Below are 18993 nucleotides of genomic sequence, written 5' to 3'. Positions count from 1 at the left end.
AGAGAAGCTACAACCCAATTTCCATCAAAAAAAAAATGTATCCTTGGCCAGGAGACCAGGGTGTGCCCCTGGTATTCAGTGATGCTCTATTTCCAGAGCAGGCCGTGGGCAAGTCATCTCTTTACCGAAAAAGATGGCCCTTGTGAAAAACTGCTGGGTGTTTGTATTTTTGCCCATCTATTTATTCAAAGAACCCTAAGCTTTCTAATGCTGGGTTGATTCACAAAGATAAACGGGAAGGGAAATCCCAGTTTTTCTTCTTGGAGGGAAAAGAAAGGAGACACGGCAGAAAGCAGATTTACCACCACCGTTTATTAGAGCAGACAAGGGGGGGGGGAAGAGATGACCAGACACCTGCAGAGCCCCCAGTGCAGGCCTTGCAAGACTTGCCCGAGTCCTGAGGGCCCGCAGCCTGCCCGGCTGAGCCCGAGGGGCCCTGCCTCCTCCCCAGCTGAGCTTCCCGCCTGCCCCCTCATCAAACCTGTAGGAAGGCCATGTGGGGAGGGGGGTTATACTTTAAGCTATTGGCTTTAATGAGTGACGCAGGTTAGTAAAATGAAGCAGCATATATGTATTTGCCATCAGTCCCCAAGGCAGACTTGGCCACACCTGGAGCTCACGGGGTCTGAACACATCCATTTCCACGGCTGAAAAACACATGCAAGAGGGAGCCTTATCCCGTTTTGACAGTAGCCAGGTCGTTGCTTATCAGATGGCTTGCTGGAAAAGAACAAGAAAAGAACGATCATGGGATGGTCAAGTTGATAGAAAGGGGAGGGGAGGAGGGGGAAGGAGGAAGAGGGGGAGGGGAGACAGCCGAAAGCGGTCAGCTCCTAGCACTTCCCCGGATGCACCAGGCAGCACTGTGTTCCAACCACTGACTTTTTTAATGCTCCGAACGACCCTGTGAGGGAGGAGCCCTTACTGTCCTCATTTTGCCGATGAGGACACAGAAAGAAATCGGTCATTTTTTCCCGTGATCGGTTTTCACCATCTGAATGCTCTCCGAGTCCACATTCCAAGTTGGTGTGCACCCCTCCTCCCCGTTTCCATGTAAGCGGGAGCTGCCTGCCGTGAGGCCTCTGTGAGATCCGTGTTTTGCAGGAGCCAGCGGTCCCCACCCCGGGCTCACCAGCAGGGCCGATCCCACCCAGAGGCAGACGCCTCGGTTGGTCAGCCCCTGGAGGGTGCCGCCGTGTGTGGGGCTCGGTCGACCCAGAAACCATCCCTCTCGCCCGGCCACACAATGGCACTAAGTGTCTCCCTTTATGGAGAGATGTCAGTCCAACCCCCACCCTTCAAAAGTGGAACTTCTGTTCCTCCCTCCCCCCCCAAACACACAGGACCGGGCAGTGCCGTCCACAGGAAGGGTGCGGGATTTGGCGTTGGCGGAAGTCTGACATCCCGACCCGTGCCTGGCATGAGTTAGTAGCTTAACACTGAGCTCCTCCATCACATGGGGTTAAACATATGCTCTCAAATGGCACCGGGTGTTAAGAGGATCAAACAGGAGAATTTGTGTGAGAGGGAGCACTCTGGAAATTCTAAAGAGCACCACCCTAGAGGGAGTCCTCTGTTGACTCATAGTAGCACAAAATCAACAACACAGGTGTAAGATTCTTCTTAACCACAGATGATAAACGACCCAATTATATCCCGTCCTGCTTCGTCCATAAAAATGACAGAGGAGGACCGACATCCACTAGGCTTACCCTCTGCAGGGATTTGCTACTTCATCTAATGGGATCTGGAAAGGAGGAGCCAGCGAGGGAAGAAGCGAGGCACCTGGCGTGGGAGCAGGCAGGGTGCGCAGGCGCGCTGGGAACGCTGACAGTCCAGCTCAGGTGGCCCGAAAGAGCAAAGCCGGAGCAAGAGGGGGGCGGAATGGGTGGGCCGGGCAGACCCCGGGTCGGAAGGCTAGGGGAAGGCAGGAAAGAAGTTGCTGGTCCCGGTGACAGTGGTGATGGTTATGATGGATGTCACCGGTCAAGGCCATTGTTGCCAATTCCACCTGTGAAAACCCGAGTCTCCACAAGCCACACGTCTCCAGCTTCGTATTCCAGAGTGACCTTTTCTGGACAGCAAACAGGGTCACATCCCCCCCCCTCTCTGGGATCTCTTGGTGTAGGGGTCAGGCTCCCTGCGTGTCCCCAGCACCCCCCTCGACCTGGCTGCCACCTCTCTCCCCTGCATGGCTCTTGCCGTTCCCTAGCCCTCAGCCGGCTGGTTAGCTGGCTCCCCTAAGCCATGGCCTTGAAAACCTCTGCGCCCACGCACGTGCTGTCCACCGCCATTTCCCTAAACCAGAAGGCCCGGGTGGGCGAAGGCACATACCGGATGCTGGCCCGGAGCCCCTCACACGGGATGGACCACGTTCCTGTCACAGTGGGGCTTGCAGTGAGGGTTCAGCCAGTGCTCCAGGAACTGCTCCTCGGCGCGATGCTCCAGGCGAAGCAGATGGTGCATGTATTCCTGTCCAAACAAACCCGCCAGCAGAGAGGTTTTATCCACCGTGACAGCTGAGCCGCCTTCAAGCATGACACGGCCGTGCTTCTGAGACAGGGCGCGGCCAGGCAGAGGGAGGCTGGGAGGCAGGACCAGACGGGAGCCCACCATGCCCACGCCTCTCTGCAGGGAAACGCAGTCAGACAGACCCGAGCAATGGGCAGGATAAAGAAGTCTGACAACCTTAAGTGCTGAGAGAGTGTGCATCTATGGGAACTCACACACACAGCTCATGGCGTGGAACGTGGAACCACCACTTTGAAAAACAGTCGGTTGCCGGCAATCGTCAATTATACCCTGAGCGGTGGCCCTCAAATGTGATCAGGCCTCAGAATCAACCTGGAGGGTTTGTCAAAACCCAGATGGCTGGGCCCCACCCCCAGAGTTTCTGATTCAGTGGGTCTGGGGTGGGGATCCGGAATTTACATTTTGGGCAAGCTCCCAGCCCGTGCTGATGTGGCTGGTCACTTCGAGAAGCAGAGAAACGTTTATCAGGAGCTGTGCAGGAACGTTCACAGCAACCAAACACTTGCGGTAACAAAACACTAGCACCACGCCAAATATCCACGCACAGGAGGATGGACACGTAAATTGTGGTAGGAGCGCACACGGAATAGTACCCCGCAGTGAACACAAATGAATTCCAGCTACCTATGTCGTCTCAAAACATGAGTCGCTAAATAAAATATTATTTACGGCTGCATGCATTTGTGATTAAAATCATCGCTTTTAAAAGGCAAGGGATAACTGTAAGAAAGCTGAAGTTGCTCTATTATTATCAAACAAAAGAGACTTTAAAACCAACAAAATGTTACTAGGGAGAGGGGGGCCAAATACAGCCTAGCAGTTCCTCGAAATGTTAAACATAGAGTGCCCATGTCACCTGGCGGTTGTGCTCCTAGGTACACGCTCAAGAGAAACGCAAACGTGAGCCCACACAGACCGTGTGCACCGATGTTCGGGACAGCAGCAGAGAGCGTGGTCAAAAAGGGGAAAGAACCCGAATATCCATCAGCTGATGAATGGATAGATACAATGTGGCAGATGCATACGATGGAATACTATTTGGCCATAAAAAGGAATAAAGCACTGACACATGCTCCAAGGTGGATGAACCTTGGAAACATTCTGCTTCGTGGAAGAAGCCAGTCACAAAGAACCGCGTGCTGTAGGATTCCCTTTCCACGTAGGAGCCTGCCCTACAGAGTGACGTGTTCACCGTGGAAAGCAGTTCACTATGTGGTGCCGCCCGCCTCGGAAACCATCTACTCGGGAATGCAAGCCAGAACCCAGACTGTCATGGTCTCCCTCACCCCCAAACTCAACATGACAGTGAGCAGGAGGACTGCGAGTCAACTCCTGAGTGTCCCAGATGCACCCCCCTCCATCGCTGCCACGTCTGTAGGTCGTGGCACCTACAGACCTAGATACAGACCTAGACCTACCACCCAAGATATGACAGTCTCCTCACCCCTCCACCCCTCCCTTAGCGCCCCCATCCCTCCACCCCATGCCACACCTGCCCCCAACATCTCCACTCCACCTTGACAGTGACCAAATGCTGCCCAAAGGGGGGTCACAGCTGCCTTCACTACCACTGCCCACCTGGAAGGAAGAGCAGGTGACAACCCACTCTGCCCTCGGGGTTGGTCTGCTGGGTACATCGCTGTGCCCAGCAGGTATTTTCTCCCCAAAAGAGAGGAGGTGGAGGTGGGAATGATTTTTAACTTGAAGGTATGCTGTTGACATTGTCCTGAATGAAGCCTGGGTGCTGTCATTATGGGATGTGAACCACTGCAAAGTATAAAACAGACCCATATAAACACATGCGGGTAACCCAAAACAGCAGGCCAATAATCAGAGATGTGGCATCTCACTTTGGGAGAGAGCAATCATATTCAGTAATATCTGTACAAGATTAAGCGATTTTGGTGTGTTAAGTATCATAAAAATCCTAAATCCTGAACTCCCTCCTCTGGTGTGGATAAAGCTTTAAGAGAGGAATCCAGTTTAGAAATTTAAGTTTTTAAGGTTCTACGATACCCTCTAGGACGTCTGCATCCTGTATTAAACATAGCTTGGGGAAAAAAAAAAATTTTTTTTTAATGACGGTGCAAAGGAATGAATTCTAAAGTGTCCAATTTTCCTGAATTTTTCTTCCTTTCCCGAAAGCAGGACCCATGCAGTTTGAATCTGTTTTGTTTACCGTTGTTGTTTTCATCTGACTTGTCAAAAGCACTCCTTGTCCTCGGCAGGGAGACCCTGGGGCAGCCAGGGAAGGAGCGGATGGTGAGAGGCCCCTGCGGGACCCCACTGTGGAACGATGACTGCCCAGCAGCTCACAGGACCCGTTTGTGAGTTTGGGGCTGAATCCTGCCCTGTCCTGGCCCGTCTGAGAGTCTTTGGGCAGAAGAAGAAGAACTGGGCGTGGAGCGGGGAGGTGGGCAGAGAGACAGGAAAGCAGTGTGGGGTCTTGTAAATAAAGAACAAAGACTTTCCAGCACACAGCCTTCCTTATTCTACTGTTCCGGGCAAGCAGCTCACTGAAGGAAGCCCACGTGGCCGGCTTCTTGCCTGCCTGTGTGCCAGACCGCACACGGTAGAGAGGCTTAGAGGTCCAGGTGTGAGCCTAGGTCGGGCGTCGGGGTCTGTTCAAACCCAGACCCTGCCAATATCGCTTCACCTCGCCGGCTTCCCTGTGTCCGCCTGCAAGACATGGATGGCCCTGACTCTCATTCCACTGGGTTATCAGGATTAAATGAAATGATACAAGTCTATGCCATACCTGTAGTCTCCAGCTACCCGTCTAAATCCATTCCTCTCCTCCTTCGCATGGCCCTGTGCAATGAGAAGCTGGCCTAGAAGTGCAGCCCAGACTCCCCTGACCTGGGGCTTCCAGATGGGTCTGATGTAGAGGCACTAGTAGGGGATTAGAGATAGGGGAGAGGGAGGCCTCCGGAGGAGTCCCAAAGGATCGGCTGGCTGCATCCTCTCCTGAAGACCACAGCTTCTAGGGGGCTGTCCTCTCCTATTCTGGGAGCCTGCCTTTCCCCTTCATGCCCAGGAGCTGATAGCCCCAGATCCTTTATCATCTCTTGCTAGTTGGCCTGATTCCTGCCTCGCCTTTGCAAGAAGTCCCTTCCTTAAACTCCACTCAATTCCTTGGAGTTACTATTAGATAAGAAAGATCTGAGCGTGTCTTGAGGTTGTGGGTGGAGCCTCTCTCCCAGGAACTGGTCCACAGGAAACTGTCATAAATGCTTATGGAACGAAAGACGAAAGCAGCGGTCCTCAAAGTGGGGTCATGCTCCCCTCAGGGCTCCACGAGGTCAAAACTCCTTTCAGAATCATCCTAAGACATTATTTGCCTTTTCATTATGTGCATTGGTGGATAAAACTGGTGACTTAACCCAGTCAAGGCACTCACAACCACTCTCACTGTCCTTGTATCTTTTTTTTTTTAAGATTTTATTTATTCATTTGACAGAGAGCGCAAGAGAGCATGAGCAAGAGGAGCAGCAGAGGGAGAGGGAGAAGCGGGCTCCCCGCGGAGCACGGAACCCGATGGGATGCGGGGCTCGATGCCAGGACCCTGGGATCATGACCTGAGTCAAAGGCAGACGCTTAACGACTGAGCCACCCAGACGCCCCGTCCTTGTATCTTTCACCATCAGGCACTCACAGTGAAAATACATAAATAAATATAGAACATTCCAAAAACGCCCATTTCACTGAAGAACACCCCTGTGAAGCAGAAGAAAGTGAGCCCGTGGGAAGCCAGCGCCTCTGCTGCATGACCAGGTAGAGCGGTTTTCTCTGAGAAGAGTCCTTGAGTGATTGTTGGTGTCAAGGACTGAACTAGCTATGTGTGGCAGGCATCTTTTCGAGAATGAACGAAGTGAGCCTGTCACTTCAAGGAAAACAACGAACAATACTATTTACTGAACGAGAAACTTCAAGCTTTTAAAGGGAAATTAGAATTTTGGGACACTTGTATTTATTCCCATGAGCCTGACAGTTTCCCAATACTTACAGACTTTTCTGATGAGATCAGTGGGGATATTAACAAATGTCGCCACTATGCCTCTTTTTAAAAAAAAAAAAAAGATTTTATTTATTCATTTGAGAGAGAGAGCGTGCGAGTGAGAGAGAAAGCATGAGCAGGAGGGGCAGAGGGAGAGGGAGAAGCAGACTCCCCACTGAGCAGGGAGCCTGACCCAGGACTCAATCCCAGGACCCTGAAATCATGACCTGAGCCAAAGGCAGACATTTAACCGACTGAGCCACGCAGGCGCCCCGCACTTGCGTGCCTCTTATAATTATATGTTCATTTGCATCCTTACTCATTTAATCCCTGTCCCACTCAGCCAAATCTCCAACTGGCTTTTCAATGGCAGGGACCAAGGTATACCTAGAATATGGCTTAGCGCTTGGCACAGAGTAGGACCTCAATAAAAATCACTGGAGAAATGTACAAACAAGTGAATGAATGGATGACATGACTGTTCTTTTTCCGTAATCCTTCTAAATCCCCCTTGGAATTTCCTCGACATCTGTGTCAATTTGCTCATTATAATGGCCCAGGCCAAACGTACATAAAAGCATCAAAGGGTAATATGTATTTCACACTCCTAAATAGCAGCTGAAATCAGCGTTGAAGAAAAACAACCAAAACAGACACACACATAGAGAGAAAGAGAAACGAGCACTGGTTTCCATGACATTTCCCTATTTATTTAAAATGTTAGGAAAATGGATCTACCACAAAGGCCTAGAAGCAATCATTAGTCAAAGATGAAAAGCCCAACTGCAAATCTGCTGAAAACCACAAATTCAACAATTGCATTGGCTGAGTTAGAAATGACCCAGCATTAATGATAAACTCAAATGTTCCTGGATCGAGAAAGAAGGGATAGATGGAAAATAAGTTTTAATTTTTTTTTTTTAGATTCCTTTCTTTTAAGGGGAAAAAAAAGTAAAGCAAAACAAAAACCAATATCTGCATTCCATGTCCCATCCCAGCTGTAATGATTTAAGTAAATAATCTCTCAGTAATTAGAGAGGAAATTGGAAGTGATCCTTTGTGATGGCATTGGTGTGATAATGAAATTAAATACCCTCTAGACCCTGATCTAAGTGGAGAATTATAGAGTGGACAGTTAATCTATCAAGGCAGGAAATTTTTCCAAGAGGGCAAAATCCTTCCTCTGACATTTGCATGAAATTAAAAGTCCATCAACATGTGGATGAATTATTTTGCTCATTAGTGCAAGCAAAGTAATCCTCTAGGCAGGAAGGTGGCTGGGAACTTAGATACATGGGGACCCCAGAAGGCTTAGCACTAAAAGAAGGCAGATCAGTGATGTGTGCAATTTACATCACGGTCACTCCAAACTGACCTTTGAGATCATGGGGAACAAAAGGGTAGTAGAGTTACTACACATAGTTGTCAGAGGGCTAAACATGAAAGCATATTTTAGGAAGACTACTTACAATAAAGCTAATATGATTTATACTTGCCCAATAAGAACGTTCCTTAAAGGAATACAGGCCAAAATGGAAATCATATCCCCAGGGCACATGAGCACTTACGAACACACACAAAAGACATAATTTTAGCTCCGATGTCATCCTTCTAAAGAATTTCCATGGCTCACCCCAGTCATTGGCAGATAATTCTTTCCCTAAATTCTGGGATGATTAGGAGAAAATTAATGAATTTAAGTGAGGCCATAGAAAAGATTTCTTTGAAATAACCTCCTGGTTATAGGGTAGAGTTATGTCCTACAAAATTTTTCCCCTGCAGAGAAGAAAAAAAAAAAAAAAAGCAATGGAAATAAGTATAATGTGTGTCTAGTAAACGTCAAATACTGTGCTTGGTGCTGGGGACCCAGAAGTCCACCAAAAAGTCCATCTGCTCCAGCAGTTTAGAACAGTCTAGCAGGAGAGACAAATTTAAAAAAATAAAAAGTCAGAAATAGCTATCTTAGGGCGCCTGGGTGGCTCAGTTGGTTAAGCGTCTGCCTTCGGCTCAGGTCGTGATCCTGAGGTCCTGGGATGGAGCCCTGCCTGCATCGGGCTCCCTGCTCGGTGGGGAGCCTGCTTCTCCCTCCCTCTCTGCACCTCCCCCTGCTTGTGCTCTCTCTCTGTCAAATAAATAAATAAAAATCTTAAAAAAAAAAAAAAAAAGAAAGAAAGAAAAAGAAAGAAATAGCTATCTTGTGTTATGCCAGAGCAAGGCACTAATTCATGGTGGGGAGGCCAGGGGCATCAGGGAGGCCTCCCGAAAAAGGCATCATTTACAGAGAATCTCTATGAACAAGAGTTAACCAGGTGGACAAGAGCAGAAGAAGGCAAGTTCTATCAGAGAGCTTCGAATTCAAACAGCATTATCGCAGACACCTGCTTCTCCTCATTGGTTTCTAATGACAATGAATGGTCTACGGCCATCCCACCCTGAGCGCGCCTGATCTCGTCTAATGCCAATGAATGGCACCACGGTGTCCATACAGATCCCTACAAGTCTGGGCTTCAGACCCAGCCACCTGTGGCCACCTCTTACTATTCTCCTGTGTTGTTTTTGGGAGATGTATACATACATGTCTTAAAACTAGAAAACTGAGTGTACTGGATTGAAAGGATTTCCCCCCGCCAAAAAATTTATGTTCACCCAGAACCTGCACATGTGACCTTCTTTGGAAATAGGGTCTTTGCAGATGTAATCAAGCTAAGATGAGGTCATACTGGGTTAAGGTGGGCCCTAAATCCAGGGACCAGTGTCCTCGTGCACTGAGTGCAATTTGGATGCAGGGACACAGAGCACAAGAGGCCATGTGATGACGGACAGAGAGACCTGCCAAAAAACACCAAAGACTAAAGCAACCATCAGAAGCTGGGAGAGAAAACCGGAACAGATTCTCCCTCAGAGGCCCCCAGAAGGAACCAAACCTGCCAACATTTTTTTTTAATTTCTGGTCTCTAGATCTAGATTAGAGAAACGATGAGAGGGGATCGATGTCTACGGTCAGAAGCTACCCCATTTGGGGCACTTTGTTATGGCGGCCATAGGAAGTGAATACACTGAGGAATAGCAAAAAGGACATAAAGATGAAAGTAAAAAGTTTGCCCCAAATCTTATCACCTAGAGAATACTGTCACTATTGTTTGGCAACGTGTCTCCATACATATGTACAGAGAGAAGAGTAGATAGGTGAGTTATCTTTTAAAACTTTATTTCTTTCCATTTTGAAAGTCCTGGCAAGAGTGTAGGGACCCGAGTATTCTTACGCGTGCTCGACGTGGGGGTTGGTACAGTTGATCAGGCAATTTGGCCGGATTTAATTCAGTCAAAAGTGCATAAACCCTCTGACTCAGCAATTCCATGTGTTATCATTTAACTCGGCCAAACATGTGTGTGCAAGGATCTTCATCACACACTGGAAATAACTAAAAATGTCCATTGTTCTGGGAAGGGCTAAGTAGGTTAAGCTGAAATATGCCTTAGCCCATTTGGGCTTCTCTAACAAAACACCACAGGCTGGGTCGCTTATCAACACCACCAATTTGCTTCTCACAGTTAGGAGGCTGGAAGTCCGAGGTTAAGGGCCCAGCGTGGTCAGGTGAGAGCCCCCTTTCAGGTCACGGACTTCTCGCTGTCACTTCACTTGGCAGAGAGGACTAGGGAACTCTCTGGAGCCCAATCACACTGGGGGTTAGGAGGTCGACTTATGAATTGGGGGGGGGGGCGGGGACACAAACATTCAGGCCATAGCATGATACATTTAGACTATGCTTCAGGTAAAAATGAGCCAGAACAAGACATATGGTTGAATGGAAAAAAAAAAAACCAAGTTGCAGAACAAACCCAGCCCCACTTACCACACAGCCTTACTTCAGCAGTGAAGTGATAGATAAGCCTGATGCGTTTAGAGCACAATGAGGAGGCCGGTGCGGGGAGGCCGAGCTGGGGGCAGGGAGGGGGCTGACAGGCCCCTAGCGCCCGGGATTGGATGAGGTGGGAAGGCAGACCCTGGGACTCTCTGACATTTAAAGGACTAAGGATCCTGCAAAGCAGATGGAGGAGCAGAAACTGCCCAGCAGGAAGAGAAGTCGGGGGCAAGGTGTCCCAGGAGACTGGAATCCAAATGAGCAGAGTGCCCAGAAGGAAGGGGGAGAGATCGGTTGTGTCATACAAAACAAACATGGACTGGCTCCTGAGCCCTAGGACGCCGGGAACAGAGGCTAAGTGCCCCCCTCACAGGTAGCTCTGCAGGACTGAACTTAGTTCTCGCAGACCGAAGTGTGCCCGGGGCCTCTGGGGCCTGGCAGAGGTGCAGACTTGGCCTGCAGGAGGTGCGAGGAGGAGCCTGGGGCTCCAAGAAGCCCACCAGCCAGGGCTGGGGACCACATTTTGAGTTTAGACCCAAACCCCGAAAATCAACATACATGCACAATCACGGCTGAGGAAATATTCAGGGAGACCTCAGAATATTTTTTCCACTTTCTTCCCTCTAAACATAAACCCGGCTCTTCTTCCCATGCATTGATTTCTCCCCAGTCAGATTTTTTTCCCTCCCTGAGGATCTTGAGGCTTCGTGATGCCAAAGCTCTTCTAACACGATGTCTTTGCGAACTGTCCTTGGGGTCCTAATGTTGACCCCAAAGAGATTCGGCTGACACCTAATCCAGATGGGCTGTCCCCCAACCCCCAGCAAATCCCAGCCTTCCGGGAGTGCCCATCACATTCCTGCGAGGTCTAGAACCACTCCCCCGAATCCCTGAAGATTTGGGGGCCATGTTTCTCCTGAATCAGTCTCGTGGCCTGTTTTGCCACCACTGTGGCTTCCAGATCCTCTTTTGTCAACCACACAACACTGCCCACCACCTTCCCACCCGCTTCTCTCTCTCTTCGACCCCTCTTCACATCCCCTACCCCTTCCTGCCCGGCTGCCCCCATACAGTCAACATCCCTCCTGTTTTCTTCCCCGGAACCATGTCTCCTCTTGGTCTCAATCCCCATCCCCACTGGGGTTCTACCTTCTTCTGTCAAGGATCCTAGCACAAAGCTTCCACTCCTCTGGGGCAGAAACCAGCCGTCCCCACAACGCAGGGCCGCACCTTTCCAAGAGCATGTGTCCTTCCCACTACAGGGGCAGAAAAGAACCTGTAGTGGGAAGTCCTTGTGGTGAATCGGCAGGATTCATGTGGTCAAAACAGTCCAGCCCCTTGGATGCACTGGCACAGCTGGTCTGAACCTGTTTCCAAAAAGCCTGTATGTCCGCAGAAGCCAACATCTGCCAATACTTGAGCCATGCGTCAAGATCATAAACGTTGTAGGGGCGCCTGGGGGGCTCAGTCAGTTAAGCGTCTGCTTTCGGCTCAGGTCATGATCCCAGGGTCCTGGGATCAAGTCCCACATCGGGATCCCCACTTGGTGGGGAGTCTGCTTCTCCCTCTGCTCCTCCTCCCCCTGCTCCTCCTCCCCCACTCGTACTCACACTCTCTCTCTCTCTCGTACACGTGCGCAAAAATAAATAAAATGTTTTAAAAAAAAAAGATCATGAACATTGCTTAGTAAATACTCATGAACAAGGGACTGCTGCAAATCTTCATACTTGTTTGCATTTGGAATTCTTAATACCTCCCCAAAGCTTCATTCGTTCACCCCCATCACTGGCCTCTCCTCTCTCTGAACTCGTTTTCTTTTGCAAGCCCCTAAGAAGGGAGAAGCGAGATAAAACCATTCATCTCTCAGTGATTTCAGCTCAGGGGGGAGCACAAGTCTCAAGGCTCAGCTCCCAAGGGCACATGCATTCCCCAGAGATCACTCCCTCTTTTCATTTGTCCCCGTCCACCTGTCTGTCTCCTGGGTCCCATGGCAAAGAGGAGCGATAACCTGTCCAAAAATGTCATTTCCCATTACCCATGTGTAGCGGTAGCTGAAAGACAGAGTTGAAGAGACTTGTCCCTGACCTAGGCATGGCTCCAGTCGACTGGCTCCAAACTCATCACTCCCCCGCTTAAAATCCCAGGTGGCTCCTACTTAGTACAGAACAGAAGTCACCTCTGCTGATAGCTGTGGCCTTCCAACCTGGCCCCACAGGACCTCCCGTTGCCATCACCTGTCCTTTCCTATATTCCAGGGACACAAGTCAAGGTCAAAAGTGGAGGAGAGAGAATTGGAATCCAGACAAAATTATTCTGCAAGGTCTTTTCCAAAACATACATGCACATACCCTCACACGTACACAGACACACGCAATCATACACAAACCCTACACACACTCTCTCACACACACACACACCCTCACACACACAACACACCCTCACACACACACACACCCTCACATACACAACGCCGTGCATCATATGCATACACTGGATACACAGGACAGTGCATCTACAGGACGGTGCGTCCACCCTGCCCTTTTCCCCGGCAGATGGTTTGCACAGAGAAACAAGGAGGGTAGCAGGTGATCTTGGCAAAAGGTCAAGAACAGGGAAGTGTGTTTCCCCACAAATCAAAGGGACTTAACCCCCTGGTCCCCATGCTGTAGGCTGTAAGCCTGTGTGGCAGTTCCATCCACCACCCTCACCTCCCCTGCGACCAGAGGTCCCCCCTTGTGGCCTCCTCAGGACCAGACAAATGTGGGGTCACCGTGTCCAACGCTCACATGCAACAGTGATGTAGGACCAGGACCATCATGATGTCAGCCGCTCACCTAAAATGAGCAAATGGCTTCTTGTACAGGACAGGTGATTGGTATTCATTTTGCTGTCAGCGAATCCATAAGAAGAAAAAGTCAACAACGAGACCCGATGTGGGGGAAGAGGTCAAATATAAGTCTAGGATGCTGGATACGGCGGCAGCAGGGCCGGCACGAGGCGGGGAAGCTCTGGCACTTTAGAGAAGCCCTCCAGGGCCTCTAAGTAAACCCTTCTGGCTCCTCGCCGGCGGCCGAGTCCTGCTACCCAGGGCTTTTCCTCAAGCTGCAGCCTGGCTACCAGGAAACCTGGGTCATCCCCAAAGCTCTATTCGGAACCCTAAAATACAAGACCTAGAACAGACCTCTTAGCCAGATTCTCGGCAAATTCTCTGCACTTGATGGAGAAAACTGAGCTCCAGAGGAAGGGAACTGACTCATCCTACGCCCAAAGCCCAAAGGCCGTGACCATTTAGTGGCAGAATACGGACTGAAATCACATTGGGGGGACTATCCTTCCCATGTCACCTCCATCCCTTGCACGGCCTGAAAACTCTTCATCCTTCAAGCCTCAGTCAGATGGACACCTCCTCTGGGAAGCCTTCCTAACCTCCTCGCTCCTTCCAGTTAGAGCTAGAGACCCTCTCCCCTCAACCTCATTAGAGAACTCAAATCCAGGTGGATCGCTCTGACTCTTTGTGTCTCCACACAGTGGACACGGGCACCTGGAACAAAGGAAGGATGTCTAGTTCATTTTCCGAACCTGGTACCCGGCACTCGGTATGGTCCAGTCAATGGAAAAGTATAATGAAGGGCACATCTGGGTCAGCAAGGAGCGCTCTCTGCATGTACCACGTGACCCTCTCATTCTCTCTATCTGAGCTGAATCCAAACTGGGTCATATACTCTCCATACCACTCAGTTCAACCTTTAACTGTTTCCTAAATGTTTCGTGCTCTTGGCTTTTGTGGTCCCGACTGGACTATGGGAGCTGGTATGACACATGGCAGGTCTCTCCCAGAAGGCCTGGCACGGGGGAGCTCAGCTTTGGCTGCATGGCGAGACCACCTGGGGAGCTGTGACACCCACCCCGTGCCCCAGGCCACCGCCCTGGGAGTGGGACCCGGGCACCAGATTTTTAACTTCCCAGGTTGGTCCCAGCATACAGCCAAGATTAAGAAACACATTCCTGGAAAAATATACTACCAGAAATTGCTTGTTGATTCAGCCGGTTCTGCATGCGGGTAATACAATAGAATAAATAAAATAGAATAGAATACAATAGTGAATGATAGTGCAAGAGACACACAGAATAAAAGAGAAAGAGGTTGTTCAGCATTGTGTAGCCAGGGTAACTCACCCTGAGCAATGTGGACATTTTAGGCAAGATCATTCTTTGTTACAGGAGCTGCCCTGTGCTTTGGAGGATATCTAGCAGCATTCCTGGCTTTAACCCATTAGACGCCAATAGGAAACCCTCCCTCCTCCCACCCCCAAGGTTGTGACAACCAAAATGTCTCCAGACACTGCCAGATGTCCCTGGGGATGGGGGAGCAAAATCACCCTTGGATGAGAACTACTGAGGTAGGCTAGCCACCAAATAATTTATTGCATCTTTATTTCCCATTTCAACTGTAGGTCACATGAGCACTTTTCCAAATCTGGCTGAGTGGCAGAGGGTTCTGGACACTGGGGTCAGTGTCTCGGTGAGGGACATGCAGGACTGGCCTGGACGCAGGATGGATGGAAAATGGTTGGTGAGGTCAGCGGGGAGTTCTGAGGCAAGAGAGAATCACACAGAAACTAGATAAGGTAGGTTCAAGGCAGTTAAGTCATTGGTGATCAGCCTATAAAAGATGATCAAAAACAACAAAACCAAAAAAGCCAGACATTCAGTAAAATCATAAGGTTGTCACAGGTGAAGGCCAGTGGCGACCAGAGGCCAGGAGGAAGGAAATGGTCAGAGAAGGGGCTCTTGGAAGTTCTGGGCAGGGAAAGACCTCGCCAAGCCATGATTGGGGACACAAGTCTAGAACGGCATGGAGGCTGACACGGGGCTGGGGGCTGGGGGCGGAGCGCGGGAGGCAGGAAGCTGATCTGCAATGGTTCAACCCCACCTGCTGTTACAGTCCAAACTCACCTGTTGCCGGATGCCTAAGATGCCTTCAGCCCCTGTGAAGACTGCTCTTCCCCAGCCAGAGGTCAGAAAAGCCAGAGGCAGGTGCCAGCAGAGAAAATGCCCAGTGGCCAACTCCACTGCTGATTAGAGCCTGTCTCCTGGGCACCTGGAGGGCAGCAGCTTCTTGGCTTCTCCCAGGCTCCTAGGGCCCCTGAGGAAGAACCTCTGGAACGGCCCCTCCAGACATCATGCCAAAAGCACAAGGGACCAGTTAGAGCCCCCAGGGACCCTGGAGCCAGGCATCCTGCTCCCCACACTCTCTCGGTTTCCCCAATATCTCCCCACATTCCTTCTCAGCCCCTTCGAGTTCCTCCTCTTCGGCTCACCTCTGAACGTTGGCATCCCCACACTTCAATCCGGGGCCTCTTCTCTTCTAACCACTTCTCAAACCTTCTGTCTAACGCTCCAGTCTGCACTCTCCCGTTTGAAAACTCCCATTGTCTTCCACTGGACACAAGATAAAGTCCAAGGTACTCCAGCCCTTCCTGATCTTGCACCTGCCCCCCTCCCAGTCCCCTTCTACCCTGCACTTAGATAGTCCAAGTCACATCTGACTGGAAGGAAGGAAGAAAGGAAGGAAGGCAGGAAGGAAGGAAGGAAAGAAGGCAGGCAGGCAGGCAAGCCACATTCACTCTTGACAGCCTGAAGTCCCTGACTCATTTCGAAGCCACGCTGTATAACAGCCATTCACTGACTTCTCTGGGTCTGCTGCCAACTCTGAGCAGAATTCCAGGCAACAGCCTGCAGCTTGCCTGGTCCCCGGTACGTAATACTCACAGGAGTAGTTACTGTTTGTTGAGTATGATTATAAGTGCCTTACTAGGAATTCCTTTACTTCATCCTTCTAAAGCAGTTATGTTATTATTTAGAATAATAACATAATAAGAATGTAAGCAATATTCATTGCTACCCCATCTTATAGACAAGACTCCAGAGGTACAGGAACATGAGGAGAGGCACCCAAGTTCACACGGGTAGAACAGGGGGAGCCTCGCCCACACAGTCTGCCCCAGGGCCAGCACTGTTCTGCACTGTGCAACACTGCTTCTTTTTTTTCTATTTAATACTGCATCTGAATAAGAGACTTTTATATGAGCTAATCCTGGTAAAAATACCAGGGATATCGGTACTCCTGCCCCAGGATGGGGAGACAAGCCAGGCCAGGGCCAGCAGGGTCTGATAGCACCCACCACAAGTCACAAAGTGAAGGCAGGGACGGTGTCCTGGTTCAGAAAGACGAGGCAGATGGACACCATAGACCCACAGGGCAGGCCTGAGGCTAAAGACCGAAATCAGAGGCGCGAGGTGAGGGCAGAACCCCACAGGCAGCAGGGCAGAGGGTCTGCCTGTCCAGACAGAGCTCGGTTGGCTGAGGATGCTGGTCTGGCTTGCTGGACACCCAGGAGAAGGGGGGAAGATGCGGTCGGCACCGGCTACAACACACAGCTCCCTAGCATCCCGCTCAGGGGCGACATCCCGCAGCCCAGGGGAGATCCTGGGACTCTGGCCATCAGCCCCACTGTGTGCATTGTAAATACTGTGTGCAGAGCAGGCGAGCAGGGCTGGCCCCTCCGGAGGAGAAAAAGCGTGAGGAAAAGGTTGAGCTCCCCTTCCCCCTGAGACCCTGCAGAACCTCCAGGGAGCAGTGGAGGCTGGGCTGACCCCAGCACCCGGCTTGGTTTCAGATGCATGAGCGGGGCAGTGATGGCCCCTTCCCTGCAAGTAACGGGACGTCTGCACTCACCCGCATGGGCTCGTCAGGGAAGCCGGGTTTGCTGGGCCTGTCCTGGCGTCGGGACCTGAGGAGCTGCTTGGCCTGCTTTTCCGTCAGAATCGGGGAGGACCCTGAAAAAGCCAGGAAGGGGCCTGAGGGACTCTCGGCACACCTGCGCATGCTCCAGCTCACAGGCCAAGACCAAGGATTTGCAAGTTCAATCTCGGTCAAACACAAAAGTTCTTTCACAGGGACCTGTCCCAAAGGACGTGGCATTCCAGAGGGCTCCGGGAAGAATTCTGAATTGTTCCTGACATGGGAAACCGAGAACAAAAGCTGCACAACCTGGACTTACCTATTGCAGTGGTGCGTTTCTTAAAAAGTGGGAGCTAATTTAATGAATATGGGGTTTTTCTTTTCCTTCTTTTTTAAGTCATCTCTCTACCCAACGTGGGGCTCAAACTCATGACTCTGAGACCAAGAGTCCCACGCTCTACCAACTAAGCCAGCCAGATGCCCCTGGATAAGTTTTTTAAAACATATTTTCCTCAGTTCCCTGGTCAATATGTTTCTTGTCCCTTAAGTTTGCTTTGATGGTTTTTTTTCTTTAAATCCCCAAAACACTAAATCAACTAAAACTTGTTATTGGAAGATTCTCCATGAGAACAAGATTGTGTTAAACTTGATAATCACATGTGATCCCTCAAAGAAGATATTATGATAATAAAATTATATTGTTTATACTCAAACATAAACTCCAGGGGCGCCTGGGTGGCTCAGTCGTTAAGCGTCTGCCTTTGGCTCAGGTCATGGTCCTGGGGTCCTGGGATCGAGTCCCACATCGGGCTCCCTGCTCAGCGGAGAGCCTGCTTCTCCCTCTCCCACACCCCTGCTTGTGTTCCCTCTCTCGCTGTCTCTCTCTCTGTTAAATAAATAAATAAAATCTTTAAAAAAAAAAAAAAAAAAACATAAACTCCAAATGATATCATCACATAAAAGTCTGTGAAGTCTTGATGATCTCATATGAACTCTAAAAGATGGTACAGTTGGGGCGCCTGGGTGGCTCAGTCGGTCAAGCGTCTGCCTTTGGCTCAGGTCGTGATCCCAGGGTCCTGGGATCGAGCCCTGCATCAGGCTCCCTGCTTAGTGGGGAGTCTGCTTCTCCCTCTGCCCTTCCCCTCTGCTCGTGCTCTCTCTCTGGCTCTCTCTGGCTCTCTCTCAAACAAATAAATAAATAAAATCTCTAAAATAAAATAAAATAAAATAAAAGATGGTATAGTTAAAGATTTATCAGCATTTCTGAGAATTAATATTCAAGCACAGTTAAAGATTTTAAAAAATAATCTATCTCTAATGATAGCAATTCTGGGAGTTTGCTCTTGGCAGGGGGAGCATTGAATTATCATATATTACATATTCTTTGACATGAAAAAAAATTTTAAATATAAAATAGACTTACTCCAGTTTATCATGTCAGCAGAGAAACAGGCCATTTTCAGAGTGGATGCTCACCTGTGAAGCAAGTCAGTAAGGTAAGGGAGAGGACGAGCACAAAAAGCTTCTCCATCCTGCCTTGGTTCCTGTCTCAGCCTCTTGCAGAATGAATGCCCCCCCGCCGCAATGGGCCAGCCTACTTGGAGGAAGCCGCGTCCAGCCCCAGGCTTGTTTACGCTGTGACTAACTACATTTACGGTATGATGCTGAGTGCATCTGACTCTGAGTTTTTAGTATGACCACTAAACTATTTTCCTCTGAATCCCTGTCAATTTTCATCCTGAGCAAGGAAATTACCCCTCTGTGATGTGAATTTCAGTGCATGAATTTGAGAAAGCAACATTGATATTCGCTTCATTTAAACAGACACAGTTACATTATACAGTAGTTTGTGAGTG

General features: G+C 49.8%; 1 protein-coding gene across 1 annotated transcript; it reads right to left on the bottom strand.

Moving 5' to 3' along the window:
• Window positions 1–336: 336 nt before the first annotated feature.
• On the bottom strand, window positions 337–18728 carry C2H17orf67 (chromosome 2 C17orf67 homolog). The gene is made up of 4 exons (XM_036105784.2): window positions 18614–18728; window positions 17132–17232; window positions 2335–2472; window positions 337–720 (listed from the first exon to the last, which is right to left on the bottom strand). The coding sequence occupies exons 1-3, from the start codon at window positions 18666–18668 to the stop codon at window positions 2356–2358; spliced, it is 273 nt and encodes a 90-aa protein (XP_035961677.1). The 5' UTR covers window positions 18669–18728; the 3' UTR covers window positions 337–720; window positions 2335–2355.
• Between the last annotated feature and the right edge of the window lie 265 nt (window positions 18729–18993).

Source organism: Halichoerus grypus, chromosome 2, assembly GCF_964656455.1.
Source record: "Halichoerus grypus chromosome 2, mHalGry1.hap1.1, whole genome shotgun sequence".
Taxonomy (NCBI): domain Eukaryota; kingdom Metazoa; phylum Chordata; class Mammalia; order Carnivora; family Phocidae; genus Halichoerus; species Halichoerus grypus.
The sequence above is the reverse complement of the archived record's forward strand: the minus strand, read 5'-3'. Positions and strand labels throughout refer to the sequence as shown.